We start from the raw sequence: 12,738 nt of genomic DNA on the forward strand, positions 1-12,738 counted from the left end.
TATGCCGCTTCTCGTCCATTGAACTTACACGGCGTATGTCGGGACTCCAAGCCAGGCTCCATGGGGAGCGGTTATGTGACGAATATAGAAACCCCCGTTCTGATTTCGTACATCCAGTGGGACACAGTCGCCCGAAATACTGCCGTATTTACGACACTGGACGACACCTTTCGTCTGCCTACGGCGTGCATGTCGTTTTTTCACATAATATCAGGTAAGAGGATTGTTCTCATCGAGTCGCTGTCACTGATCTTCGAGCTTCAGTTCGAGTACTAAAACCACAATAAGAGCTCAATTTTCCTTCCTTTTCTCTGTCTTTCCCACTTGTGTTTCAGTCAGCGAACATCACTGTGTTGTTCGCCGAGTACGGCGAAGCTAAGCCAGCGCTCTGATGCCATTATTAGTAGGTGCCAGTGGCAGCATAATCGAGCTAGGGTCCAGCATTTGACTACGTGAAACTTCGTGGTGTAGTACTAACGGCGGGATATTCGTAATCTAGGCTGGGCTTTCCGTAGTAATATCTCCGCTCTGCAGTCTGTGCCCAAAGGCTTACCGGCGAACGCCCCTAGGGATCCTCAACTATGTGAGCTAATCTGCCTGACCATTCCTCTGCGGAGTTATACAGTGCACAACACTGGGATTCGACCTACCCGATAACTTCATCATTTACCTTGAAGATCCGGTACGTCGTATCGCTGAGTTACTGAAGCATTTGGCGTAGGCTCACTATCGACTATCACGTATGAAACCAGCTCGATTCAAGACAACGCCAAGGAGTGCGGTATCTGTGTTCAGTCGCTGACTGGAATGAAGAACGTTTGTAACGTTTATTGCTTGTCATCGTCCACCGTCAAAGTCAAAGTTCTTCATTCGTTGATTACAGCTGTATACATCGACCGCCGCTCTGCTATCTTCGCCTAGGGACTTGTCATTACGATCTATCCCATATCGCAACATGCTCCGACTAGTACATCTTCGATATTGCCGCTATCTTAACTTCAAAGCTAGGTCGCGCCATCGATTATAGCTCGTCTTCGTAAGGCCTTGGACTTGATGTCAATGTCAGCTATGCTTGTACCTATTAAATCACTTATGAAGCTGATGCTGGTTGTTGGTGGACTGTATACTTACTCTACATTCTCGTCGGCTTGGACTTGTGTTCTAGTTTCGAGCCCTGTATTCAGATATGTCTGGACACCAACACTGACTGAGCAGCCTGTTACTTCTCATGGGTCTTCGAGTCTTTGAGTCGTCTCAATCAACGATATAGTAATATTTTTCAGCCCCAAAATATGCTTCGTCTGTCCCTGCTTCTGCTCAGTGGTGGCCAGAGGGTTTGGGCCACAGTGGCGACGATTCAAGAAAACGTTCGGTGAGCGAGCAATCTCAGACTATGGATGTTGAGTTAATGCGATGCGTATCGTTTCCTCAGGCTGCCTCTATTTCTAATCATAGGTACCTATGACGGTTGTTGTTGGGTTTGCTGAACGTCCAACGACAGCGAATTGACAGTGAACGACGCGTAGCGCCCAACGTGACTTTGTTGAATGGGTCACGTGGCCCTGGGCACGATACAACCCGAGTCGGAGACAAGCTTAGCTCTCAGAGCTTTCTCGACACCACCAAGATCCAGCCGCATTCTATCGAAGATGGAACACTCAACGGAATATTGGAAGGCGTTGATTGAATACGATGACTATTTCCTGAGGCGTAAAATCTGGAGAATGAGCCGGATGATGGCAAACGTTCGGGGAGATCTGACTGTGGTGAGTCCTGCCAGTGGCTGAGTCTTCTTGACTGCATGACCAACGCCTGATATTCCGTATCAAGGACGAAGCTATGCGTCCAATAACTGAGGTGTTGACCGGCGCGACGATGGGCGAATGGGCCGAGCTGATGGAGAATGGATTGTTGTCTATTGCTTGCCAAGGTGTTGCAGAGTGCAGGAGGACTATATACAATGACCATCCTGCGGTTCGTCCTTCTTTCCCCATCTTCTCGCTCAATCCTTGACTAGTTGTTGGCCTCTGTGCAGTCGGCTTGGTGGGGCTGCATCGCCTTCTTACTCTCATTAATAACGGTTTTCAACTCGCCGGGGCATTTCCGCAGAAGCTCGGGCCTCGATTCCAAGGTGTTCTGATAGAGTGGTGGCCACTAATGGTCAAAAATGTGGGTGTGGGATACCTTATTATTTTACAAGAATCGGCGAGAGCATTATATTGACACGGTATTTAGCTCTGGGATGCTCGCGATTGTATCCTACTCCATCCAGGGGCTGTCTTAGAACGAGATGCATTCGCCAAACTTGTCAGCAACTTCCGGAAGTCCTTCGTGACACGTCCGTTGCATGCATGGTACGCCCTCGCGTTTCTCCTTCTCGACACAAGAAATCAAAGGATCACGCTGACAGGCTGTTGTCTGACAGCCTTGCTGCTTCAGACGGCCTCTCGGTTGCCCTCTTGACAAGCTGTCTCATGCACTCGTACGCAGAAGATTTCGACGTATGCGCGACAGCCTTCTCGGTAGTAGTAAGCTCCCTACCCCAGCCGATGTTGTCCTCGAACGCCCACTACGAACCTGACTCAAATACGGGGAGCCCCTTGTTTGACATGAGGCTTGGGATCACCGACGGCTCCTTTGACACATTTCTCACTCACATCGTCGATCAGATGACTTCACGTCGCGACCACTCGGTACAGATTACCAGCATCGCGTCTTGCCTCTCTGATCTTATTCTACGGGTCTTGAGTGCTTGTTCTGCGGATAAGGACTTCATTCTGGCATTACTCAACCACAGGCCGCTGTTTAAATATCTAACGTCCCTCCTCAAGGACCCTCAGCTCCTTAGTATGGGCTCGGACCGGCCGTTCGGACCCTCGCCAGTTGGCGCTGTTCTCAAGGTTATATACGAGTGCACAGCCAGTGTCTGGACTGGTTTTCGCCAAGACATTGTTCCCTACCTAATAGCATTAAATAGCGCCGATATCTTCGGCGCATTGGAGATCGTATTCCTCCAGTATGGGAACCTGCGACACGACGAGGCTTGTGAGTCATTACCATCATTGGTGCGAGATCTGAACTGACGGGTTTCGCAGATACGGCAGTAGGCATTTTGGAAGATCTTGCCTGCGTTATCAAAAACGAACACCGCCTGTTGCCGTTTATACGACGCCAGTTTCCGCGTCCGCGGTTGTTGAGAGTACTTCTCGATATCAGTTATGGGGAAAAACAGGATCTTGTTCCCAGAGAGAGTGGCAATCCATCCTTCGTGTCAACACTTCGGTGGGCGTGGGCTCTTGTGGACGGACTAAGTCATATTTCTGGTCGCGACCGCTATTGCTCCAGGCGGAATTGCAGGAATCGGGCCACTCGGGAGTGCAAAGCCTGCAGAACCGTTTGATACTGTGATCGCGCCTGTCAGAAAAGGTATGTCATGACCCACCTCTTCCGTGTCACAAAACCTGACTGCGGCATTTCGTTGGATGGATGTTTCGGGGTGTGATCCTCTCAGAGATTGGCCCGAACACCGCGAATGCTGTGGTTTCAGGGATATGGAGTCCAGAGGGTCGGACGGCTTTGGGGGCTATTTCAAAGAAATGCCGCCAGAGAGGTTTCCCTTTCGGATGAGTTTAGTGCCGCTGACGACAACATGAGCTCAAGATTAGCTGTTCAAGCATCCTGCCGGAACGTTGGCCGACCATGGCCCTGTTCTGGACCCACTTCTCGCACATCCCTGTATTCTCGTTGTATGTATGTACTATTCACCGCTCAAAGCATATGTCATGCCTGTATTCTCGAAATATTTCTGCGCGATACGGTACGCTGAGACATTACAGATGATGTGGCAACGTCAATAGAGGCGTAGTAGTAATGTAGACTGAAGTCCTCAGCATTGCGAGTCCCGTAAGGTAAAGGTCAAATTCCTATACGCTTTTTGACAAACAAGACCACAATCCGATACAGTCTCTCCCGGTTTGGATCTTCTAGACTTCTTCAAACCACCTACTGGCCTTTTATCCTGCAAGTCACAAACATATCGCAGCGCTCCTGCCCGCGCTGCTGGTTCTCATATATTGGCGACACAGAGACGAGACATGGAGAACTGAAATCAAAGCGGTCTTCATATCCTCGGTTGCTTTCGTAGACATCAATTAAAGAGTATTTGATCATGCCAAAAATGAGTGTCACGACAGACACTCGGAGCTGATGAAGCAGTCGCTATGCGTGATGAGATATGCGGGTCAAGAATTATCGACCGGGAAGAAGCATGAAGCAAAGACCATATCGCGTCGATGCGCGTTCACTCAGCTCAAGCTTCGTCCACACTCGGTTCTATGACGCCTCCAATCCCTAAGAGGATACCGTGGAGAATTAAGTGAATCTGGTTGAGCAATATAATGAGAAGGCGATACACGTACGCTTTCTGACATGCTTGCCCATGGTAATACACCGCATCGTCTGAGCCGCAAGCATTGCACTTCTTCATACTCTCTACCCGTTCTTGTTCTCGCACCTCACACAACGGATTACAACATTCATGAGAGTCCCTCCACTTCTTCTGAAGCTTCTCTTCCGTGACGGAAAGCAAACCCGAAAACCTCTCGAAAACCTCTAAACCTTGTACTCCTAGTGGCCCGAGACGACAAAGCGCGCTACGAGTGCGGAAGTAGATCGGCTCCAACTTTTGGCGGCAGGCTTTAACGAAGCCGGGAGGTTGCTGCCACGGGCATACCGGCTCGGGACAACCTCCGATGACATGAGAGAGTCTTTCGAAGAAAAAAAGCCATTCGTCTGCAATGAGAAAGGTAGAACGTGAATGAGGCTGGACATCATTAGCGTGATACCATAAAAGCACTGACCGCTCTCTCTATGCTGGGCGATGACCAACCCTTGCGCGGCAACGGCGAGGACGTCGGTTCCCTGTATCATCGCAGTGTAGTACGGAGGCGAGATCTTGGGTGCACCAAACATTTGACTAATAGTATTGAGCGAATCGTGCCTTCAATATCAAAGCAATTTATGACCATGCAGTTGACAATACGCACTCCATCAGATATGCAGCAGCCTTGTTGACAGCCGCACTCTGTTTTCTTTTCCCTGACTTGAACTGGCGACGAACGGCCTTGGACAACGAGTCATAGAACCGCGCATCCAAAAAGGTGACGAAGGCGGGATGGCCAGCCATGAGGAACGAGACCACAATATTCAGTTCCTCAACGAGTGTCGTGTTGATCATCGTGGGGTCGGCAAGAGCAGCGGAAACATGGTGGAGTAGCGAGGTGGCAGGGAAGACGTCCACGACGCGGTCGACGGCATCTCGAGAGTATTGACTCAATTCCTCCGTAAGCAAGCGGCGGAGGAGGACCTGAGCCCTACGGCGTTGAGAACAGGCGACTGGTGATATATTCAGCCAACAGTGTATGGCGACAAATATTGATTCCTCATTGCGCATGTAGCTGAACTCGCCCGTCCTATGTAAGATTCGAGCCAGCGAGAAGAGTATTGCTGGATAACACATGCGCGAAACATGGACTCTCATTGGGCCTGCCTGACACCATGGCTCGCCTGGCTACCAAGGTGCTCAGGATGATATGCCCAGGGAAAGGAAAGGTCAATAAACGTCTGATACATAAGTGATCCTGTCAGCGATACGGCCGTACTGGGTAGCCTAAGTAACTTAGGCGTCGGATCGTTCACTAGGAAGGTATCATACCAATATTATTTGGCTCCGATTGTCCAGCACATCAAGTCCGAGAGCGAACAATGCTGTGAGATCAAAGCGTTATATATATCTGTGGCTGCTGTTGTAAAAATCATTTGAACTGCAGTTGGTCATGCCTAAGATAGGTATCACAACGCACACCCGGAGCTGGTGAAGTAGTTGCTGTGTATGATGAAACAGGCTGGTCAAGAAACCCAGAGTCAACTGGGAAGAAATACGAAGCAAAAACCATATCGCGTCGACGCGCGTCCATTCAGCTCGAGCTTTGTCCACACTCAGTCCTATGACGCCTCCAATCCCTAAGAGGACATCGCGGAGAATTAAGTGAGTTTGGTTATTTCATATGATGAGGAGTCAACAGACGTACGCTTTCTGGCACGCCTCCCCATGGTAATACACCACAATACCTGGGCCGCAAGCCTTGCACTTCTTGATACTCTCTGTCCGTTCCTGCTCTCGCAGCTCGCACAACGGATTACAACATTCATGGAAGTGCCTCCACTTCATCTGAAGCGTCTCTTCCGTGACGGAAAGCAAACCCGAAAACGTCTCGAAAACTTCTAAGCCTTGTACACCTAGTGGCCCGAGACGACGAAGCGCTCTACGAGTGCGGAAGTAGATCGGTTCCATTTTTTGGCGGCAGGCTGCAACGAAGCCGGGAGGTTGCTGCCATGGGCATAGCGGTTCGGTACAGCCTCCGATGACATGAGAGAGTCTTCCGAAGAAAGAAAGCCATTCGTCTGCAATGAGAAAGATAAAACGTGGATGAGGCTGGACATCACTAGGGTGATACCATAGAAGCACTGACTGCTCTCTTTATGTTGGGCGAGGACCAGCCCCTGCGCGGCAACGGCGAGGACGTCGGTTCCCTGTATCATCGCGGTGTAGTTCGGAGGCGAGATCTTGGACGCACCAAACATCTGACTAACAGTATTGAGCGAATCGAGGCTTCAGTATCAAAGCAATGGATGATCCTGCAGTTGAAAAGACGCACTCCATCAGATGTGCAGCAGCCTTGTTGACAGCCGCACACTGTTCTATTTTTCCTGATTTGAACTGGCGACAAACGGCCTGAGACAACGAGTCATAAAACCGCATATCCAGAAAGGTGACGAAGTCGGGATGACCAGCCGTGAGGAACACCCCCACGATATTAAGTTCATCGATGAGTGTCGTGTTGATCATCTTGGGGTCGGCAAGAGCGGCAGAAACATGGTGGACGAGCGAGGAGATAGGAAAGATGTTCACGACGCGGTCGACGGCATCTCGAGAAACTTGGTCGTGACTCAATTCCTCAGTAAGCAGGTGGCGGACGAGGACCTGAGCCCTACAGCGATGACGATCGGCGACTGGTGACATGTTCAGCCAGCATTGTATGGCGACAAATATTGATGCCTCCGAATGGCGTATGTACCTGGACTCGCCCATCACATATCAGTTTCCAACGAGTAAGATGGGGATTCAGGGAACTCACTTCGGACCTTCAGGTATGATGTCGTAGAAGGCAGTCATGAAGTAGCAGATAGTATCTCGAAAGCGGTTCGCGATTGATGCCGCGGACGTCAGGAAGGGCAATGCGCGAAGAATGGCGGCGGAAACGAAACGAAGATTGTCACGAATCTCCACCAAAGTAGTATCGTCGCGATCAAAAAGGTCTTTGTCTCTGATACAAAGCAGAACGTTGAGCAGGCCCACTAGAGGCAGGTCCCAGGTCTGGCTCGGTTCGGAGGTCGTATTGTAGGTGCGCAGGGCGAGCCTGATGTACGCCCTGTGAACACCAGCACGATGTAGGCGAGGTTCCTTCAGCGTCAGCTTCGCCATTATCTGCAGTAGTCCCCGCGCGGTATCGAATTTGGGATGAGAGAGCTCATACACAGCGCCAGCTATATCGCGACGAATATTACGCGTGAGGCGTGTCGCCTCTCGAAGATTGGCCTCTGTTTCGCATTTCCAGTCGGAATCATCGTGAACATGATTTGAGGAGGGTTCCATGAGGATGTAAGAGTCGGCTGTGTATTTTTCAGAGCTGTAGTGACCGCGCGAACATGCGACGCACTCTGTAGCACGATGGTGGCACGGTGAAGAAATGGTCTCAACGTGCGGTCATTGCCGGTCAAGGTCCTGGAGGCCACATAAAGTCCGACTCAAAGTCCGACTGACAAGGCGTTGACGCCACGTTGGCGATTGCCCGCAGCTCATGGAAGAAAAACCCAGATTTCTGTATCAATATAATAAGCAGATGTGTTCCCAGGTTTCGCAGATACTTACTACGACGAATTCAGATGGGACAAAACTCTGAAGATGGACAAGGAATATTTGACTACATAGGTAACCTGTAATCTCAAGCTTGTGTGGCGACGAATGGCAGATCGTGGAAAAGCCCCTGTCCGGACAACCACCTGTCGTTTTTGGAGTTCCTGACGTCATCGCATGTTCAAAGCTTGCTCTCACCGGACTTCCACACCAGTCTTATACCTCACGGTCATACACATACCTTCCAATACTCCCCATATCCAAAGTTCACCTCAACCTCAAGGGTCAATTGGAAGATGACTGCCTCCGTCGAAATCGTCGTGTGGCCTGCCACTCAGGCCTACATCAAGGACCATACCCTCATCGACCCCGCTGCGGTCAATATTGGCAAGAGCGAAGGTGTCCTGAAGTAAGTCTCACAGTGTTTGCACATTCTTGAACGACGGGAACAACTTCGTCAAGGACTTCGTTGTCCTGTCTGATGAGCTGTTGACCTCGTATCTCTATCGTAGGATGTATACTGGTGTGCAGACAGAGGAGCCCAATGCTTACATGGTCACCGGTATGCCCGTCTAATTTCTATCGATACCTCCTACAATCGATTAAACCTAGAATGTAGTTTGGGATGACATAAAATCACACCAAAAGGTCATCGCCAATCAAGAGCTTTTCGCCTCCCAAATCGCCAGCTTACAACCGACCATGTCCTCCCCACCCACATCCATCATTCATGCCAACTTCCAATCCGATTACACACCTGTCTTTGCTGCGCCCGTAACCGAGTTCGCTCTTGTCACTCCCAAGCCTGGAGTCGACCGCAAGGTCACGGAGGCGAAAGTGCACGCGATCGCTGTTATGGCGGGAATAACGCCGGGGTGTAAGGCGATTAGTGGTACGTGGGGGCCAGTGGTGGAGAAGGATGAGACCTATTTGTTGATGCTTGGGTGGCTGACTGTTGAGGTGAGTTTTGTTTGACTCGGTTTTGATGGTTCTACGCGTATAAATATTGATACGGGCTGGGTCGACGTGCCACAGGATCATTGGGAGGAAATCAAGACAGGACCGCTGACGGAACCAGTAAAGGAGCTACTTGCAGAGAACGATATTGTCCTGACGCACGCGAAGCTCCGTACCCAGGTCATCTGAGAAGCCTTGAAACCGTACGGCACTCTGAGTGAGCAGAGAAGTGTATGATTATTGTAACACTACTCCTTGCTTTATGGTCCTTCTATTGTGTATGATAGCCGATTTGTTCCAATTACATTCTGCGAATAAGAGGGCGTTCCCCGTCGTGACTGTCTCGCATCTGGACGTTTTGCGCAACTTACATTCATAACTCCACAAACCAAAAATAAAGTGGTTATCAGAACCTTCGTATCATACAACTTGACAATGAAAACACAGCCGAGTCGTGCATTATACTACGACAGTCTAATTTTGCGACTCGTACTAACATCAATGAGTCGTAGTCACGTTAATCCGTGTGGCGCCTGTCCCAACGCCGGAGAGTCAGCATGAATAGAATGACACCACATTGAGCTCTAACTTGAAGCTTACCCTGATCTTTACTTCCACCCGCCCTCGCCTCACTCGTCTTCTTATCCATCATATTCTTTGTCGGCACCTCCCTATCTGACCCGCCACCCTGATTCTTGGTCTGACTCGCTCCTGCTGCAGCGGGAGCACTGGAGAAGGAGGCGAAGGCGACGTAGGCGAGGCCGACGGCTGCTGTGGCGGCTGCGATCTAGGAACAAAATACAAACGACTAATTAGAGTGGGTTCAAGTGGGTAAAGGAGAATGAGGCCTACTGCTATGTTGGTACGCGACGATGCAGCTGTAGCTCTGGACAAAGATGGGTTGCCCATTGTTACGGGCTGCTAGTGGAACTTGACAAGGTCAAGAGTCTTTGGTGAAAAGGGGAGCTTGGCGTGTGGCGGGAAGGATAAGGTGAGAAGGCTGTTTACTACAGTCGAACACAGTCGTGATATAGGACGGGTATACCGACGTCATCGACTTGAAGCGGTGAGGTTGTGGCGATCTTAGATGCAGTGTGGCGCATTGAATGTCGTGGATCGTCCGCGCCATTCTGCAGCCCTCTTGGAAGATATCGAAAACATACGCGCGATACACGCATGACAGTTCGAGTATTTATGTGGCCCGAGGCTGAGTTTCTGTGGCAATTACGAGATATCTCGGATCGGAGAAAAGGGAAGAGGAAGGCAGAAGTAATAAAATGCAGTGAACGTGATATACAAATAAAATGAGCAGCTGCTTCTTCAAGACATTAGACAACACGAATCGTGAGCCACGACCCATCAAGTCGTTTATCGTACACACATCGCCCAAGAAGAAATTCAGATGGCTACTTCATCAGTTCGCGTCTTTCGACTACGCCTCCGCAGCGTTCTGCCCCTTCATCTTTGGGCTGTTCTCAGCCAAGGGTACCGGTCCATCAGCCTGCCGAAACAAAAGCGCAAAGCCGTGCAAGGCTGTCAGTATCTCTAGCCTTCACCATAACCGACAAGAGACATACCTTTTTCTCGGAATCGTTACGAAGGAAGGACTGTGCACCTTGATAGCGGTTCGGAGCAGCCACTTGAGCGTATCGATCTCGCCCTGTCATTCACGGGAGGGACCCAATATCGTGACACATGGAGAGAGACAGAGCACGTTGACGAGGGAGAATTGGAGAATAGAAGAGTCAGAGCTGGAGCGGAAGGGTCAGGATTTATGAGATGCAACTTACAGGCCGGGATAGCCCCGGGGTGCGTGGGATACCGTTCAAGCTTGCGTTTCTCGGACCAGTTCATGTAGGCCCACGTCGCGAGGAAAAGACTGCCGCAGATTCCAGCCGCCCCTGCAAGAATCTACGCACGCGAAATTCACCGGTCAAAGAAGGCACTTCAAAGCCAGAGCTCAAGATGTGGTGGGGACTGACCCTGCCAGGACGAGCAGGTAGGTTGGCCTCTACGATGCGAGAATAGGGGCTGGCGCCTTGAGAGTGGCTTCCACTTCCAGCCGACATGGTGATTTGGATGGAATAGTGGACTACAGAAGAACTTGAACCTGAATACTCAGGTCTGAGAGTGTCGTGTGTCTCGTTCGGAAGTATAGAGGCAGAGAGTCCAGGACGCTTTACGATGACAAAGGGTGTGGGTAGAGTCAGGAAACGGTGAGGAGAGTGACGGCGAGCCAGCGTGAGACCTCCTTATATTAGGAGCAGGCGGCATGACGAAACGATCATCTGCCCACTACGTTCAGTATTGGTTCAGTTTCGTGTTGGTCTCGAGTGCGAATGGTGCAAAAGAGACTCTGTTTGGGAAACCTGGATGCGCCGACTACTAGATAGTGCGAGGTGGCTAGACCGACGGCCTCTGCCATAAATTATCAAGGCTGCGGGCATGAGCGCTCAAGCAGTCCAAAAAATATGGTCGTGTGCGCGCAATCATTCCAACACGAAGGAAAATGAGAGCTTTGGTAGGGGGTGAAAGATGATGGTGATGGTCTAAGCACGAGCTGCACTAAACAAGCACTAGATTCAGTCAAAATTTAATTAATTTTGTCCAGCACGTGTTAGCAAGCGTATTCCCACGCCACATCGCGAACTGATCAACAAACGCCAGCTCATTCGCACCTTTGGCACATACCTTTACCTGGTTTCACGACGACACTCTATTCACGCTCACTACGTACTTCTCAGCTTCTGCATAAGGATCCCTTACCCTCGTCTTTCATGTTGTTTTCATGACTGCAGCTGTGACACGTCTTCAACGCTGTTTGGACCCCGTTGTCCAGGCCTGTCGACGCCCATGTTTCTACTATCACGTCACCTGCCTTGATCCCCAAGCCACCCACCGTAAGCCTTGATGCGCCCTCCTCGTCATCGGTTGGCGTCCTCCACTCGTATCCCCATCAATATTGGGCTCGGTCCTTTATCGCGTCGTTTCTGTGACCAATATCGGGTCCGACTGCAACTCCACCCACAGCAGGGCCAGAGTTTTCTAGCAGAGTGTTCTCCTTCGCCGATCTTGTCATCACTCTGACATTTTCTGGTTTGCTCACTCGGACGCTCTGAGGTTTTACTCAGCTATTGTGGGTTCCACCGATTCTAGGGACAGCAGCCTCACTCATTCGTCCTCCACATAATACACCGTATGTCATATGACTGCTGTCTAATATAGTTTCCGACGGATACAGCAAGCAGAAGCCTTGACTAATGGTTCCCTTCACAGCGTCACCGCACCTACCTCTGGCATAATTATTGTTACCATTTAGATGGGCACTCTTCGAGTCTTCTCTGAGGCTTACTCACTTTCGCCAACATATTTATTCCCGCTGCCACGGGAGCCTGCTATGTCCTCGACCTACCCTTCCCATGGTACGGCCGATCTTCCGTGGAACTCGAGAAAACTAACCCCATCCCCGGCTGAGGCCCAATGCGAGTATCGTGGCACCTCCTCTCCTGAGCTGATGCGTTGATGCTTATTCTGAGAGGCATGCAAGACAATGCTCCATTCAGCATATACCCCACGGACTTTTCCTCTATATTTTCCGGATCCTCTCCAGGTAAACTGAGGAATCGAGACTTACAATTGTATATTTTTTGTTCCTCCTCCACGCTATCTCGGAATAATCAACGGTAATCGACTTACACATCTTATGACGAGGAAAACGCCGCCTTCTTCGAGTCGAAGAGCTATCGCCACTGGGGATACAATCATCCCTCGTCCAGGTTCTCACCGGACGGCTCTATTTGATCGTG

General features: G+C 50.4%; 4 protein-coding genes across 4 annotated transcripts; 2 read left to right on the forward strand and 2 right to left on the reverse strand.

The window, feature by feature from the left end:
* Positions 1-1,292: 1,292 nt before the first annotated feature.
* On the forward strand, positions 1,293-4,106 carry STEHIDRAFT_109315 (uncharacterized protein; the record flags this gene model as incomplete). Its single annotated transcript, XM_007301885.1, has 10 exons — positions 1,293-1,372; positions 1,628-1,766; positions 1,831-1,930; positions 2,018-2,169; positions 2,236-2,354; positions 2,411-2,528; positions 2,670-3,045; positions 3,096-3,311; positions 3,346-3,426; positions 3,964-4,106. 10 exons carry the CDS (start codon positions 1,293-1,295, stop codon positions 4,104-4,106), a joined length of 1,524 nt encoding a protein of 507 aa, XP_007301947.1.
* Positions 4,107-4,309: 203 nt separating this feature from the next.
* Positions 4,310-7,778, reverse strand: STEHIDRAFT_138134 (uncharacterized protein). The gene is made up of 8 exons (XM_007301886.1): positions 7,197-7,778; positions 6,717-7,136; positions 6,531-6,646; positions 6,090-6,462; positions 5,862-6,021; positions 5,046-5,471; positions 4,860-4,999; positions 4,310-4,791 (listed from the first exon to the last, which is right to left on the reverse strand). Exons 1-5 carry the CDS (start codon positions 7,712-7,714, stop codon positions 5,976-5,978), a joined length of 1,473 nt encoding a protein of 490 aa, XP_007301948.1. The 5' UTR covers positions 7,715-7,778; the 3' UTR covers positions 4,310-4,791; positions 4,860-4,999; positions 5,046-5,471; positions 5,862-5,975.
* A 527-nt stretch (positions 7,779-8,305) lies between these two features.
* STEHIDRAFT_119791 (uncharacterized protein) lies at positions 8,306-9,271 on the forward strand. The gene is made up of 3 exons (XM_007301887.1): positions 8,306-8,537; positions 8,595-8,935; positions 9,011-9,271. The coding sequence occupies exons 1-3, from the start codon at positions 8,489-8,491 to the stop codon at positions 9,119-9,121; spliced, it is 501 nt and encodes a 166-aa protein (XP_007301949.1). The 5' UTR covers positions 8,306-8,488; the 3' UTR covers positions 9,122-9,271.
* Positions 9,272-9,998: 727 nt separating this feature from the next.
* STEHIDRAFT_138136 (uncharacterized protein) lies at positions 9,999-11,141 on the reverse strand. Its single transcript, XM_007301888.1, has 4 exons — positions 10,915-11,141; positions 10,723-10,843; positions 10,510-10,592; positions 9,999-10,433 (listed from the first exon to the last, which is right to left on the reverse strand). Exons 1-4 carry the CDS (start codon positions 10,999-11,001, stop codon positions 10,365-10,367), a joined length of 360 nt encoding a protein of 119 aa, XP_007301950.1. The 5' UTR covers positions 11,002-11,141; the 3' UTR covers positions 9,999-10,364.
* Positions 11,142-12,738: the final 1,597 nt, after the last annotated feature.

The sequence above is a fragment of the Stereum hirsutum genome, assembly GCF_000264905.1.
Source record: "Stereum hirsutum FP-91666 SS1 unplaced genomic scaffold STEHIscaffold_4, whole genome shotgun sequence".
Taxonomy (NCBI): domain Eukaryota; kingdom Fungi; phylum Basidiomycota; class Agaricomycetes; order Russulales; family Stereaceae; genus Stereum; species Stereum hirsutum.

What these genes read in the sequence shown, in the direction of transcription:
- STEHIDRAFT_138136 (XM_007301888.1), bottom strand. Translation starts at nt 11,001, where the DNA reads ATGTCGGCTGGAAGTGGAAGCCACTCTCAAGGCGCCAGCCCCTATTCT. An exon ending in TACCTGCTCGTCCTGGCAGG is followed by an intron (nt 10,844 to 10,914) that starts GTCAGTCCCCAC and finishes TCGCGTGCGTAG; the next exon opens with ATTCTTGCAGGGGCGGCTGG. An exon ending in GTAACGATTCCGAGAAAAAG is followed by an intron (nt 10,434 to 10,509) that starts GTATGTCTCTTG and finishes TTGTTTCGGCAG; the next exon opens with GCTGATGGACCGGTACCCTT.
- STEHIDRAFT_138134 (XM_007301886.1), bottom strand. Translation starts at nt 7,714, where the DNA reads ATGGAACCCTCCTCAAATCATGTTCACGATGATTCCGACTGGAAATGC. An exon ending in CGCCCAACATAAAGAGAGCA is followed by an intron (nt 6,463 to 6,530) that starts GTCAGTGCTTCT and finishes TTCTCATTGCAG; the next exon opens with ACGAATGGCTTTCTTTCTTC. An exon ending in GGGGAGGCGTGCCAGAAAGC is followed by an intron (nt 6,022 to 6,089) that starts GTACGTCTGTTG and finishes ATGTCCTCTTAG; the next exon opens with GGATTGGAGGCGTCATAGGA.
- STEHIDRAFT_119791 (XM_007301887.1), top strand. Translation starts at nt 8,489, where the DNA reads ATGTATACTGGTGTGCAGACAGAGGAGCCCAATGCTTACATGGTCACC. An exon ending in CAATGCTTACATGGTCACCG is followed by an intron (nt 8,538 to 8,594) that starts GTATGCCCGTCT and finishes CCTAGAATGTAG; the next exon opens with TTTGGGATGACATAAAATCA. An exon ending in TTGGGTGGCTGACTGTTGAG is followed by an intron (nt 8,936 to 9,010) that starts GTGAGTTTTGTT and finishes GACGTGCCACAG; the next exon opens with GATCATTGGGAGGAAATCAA.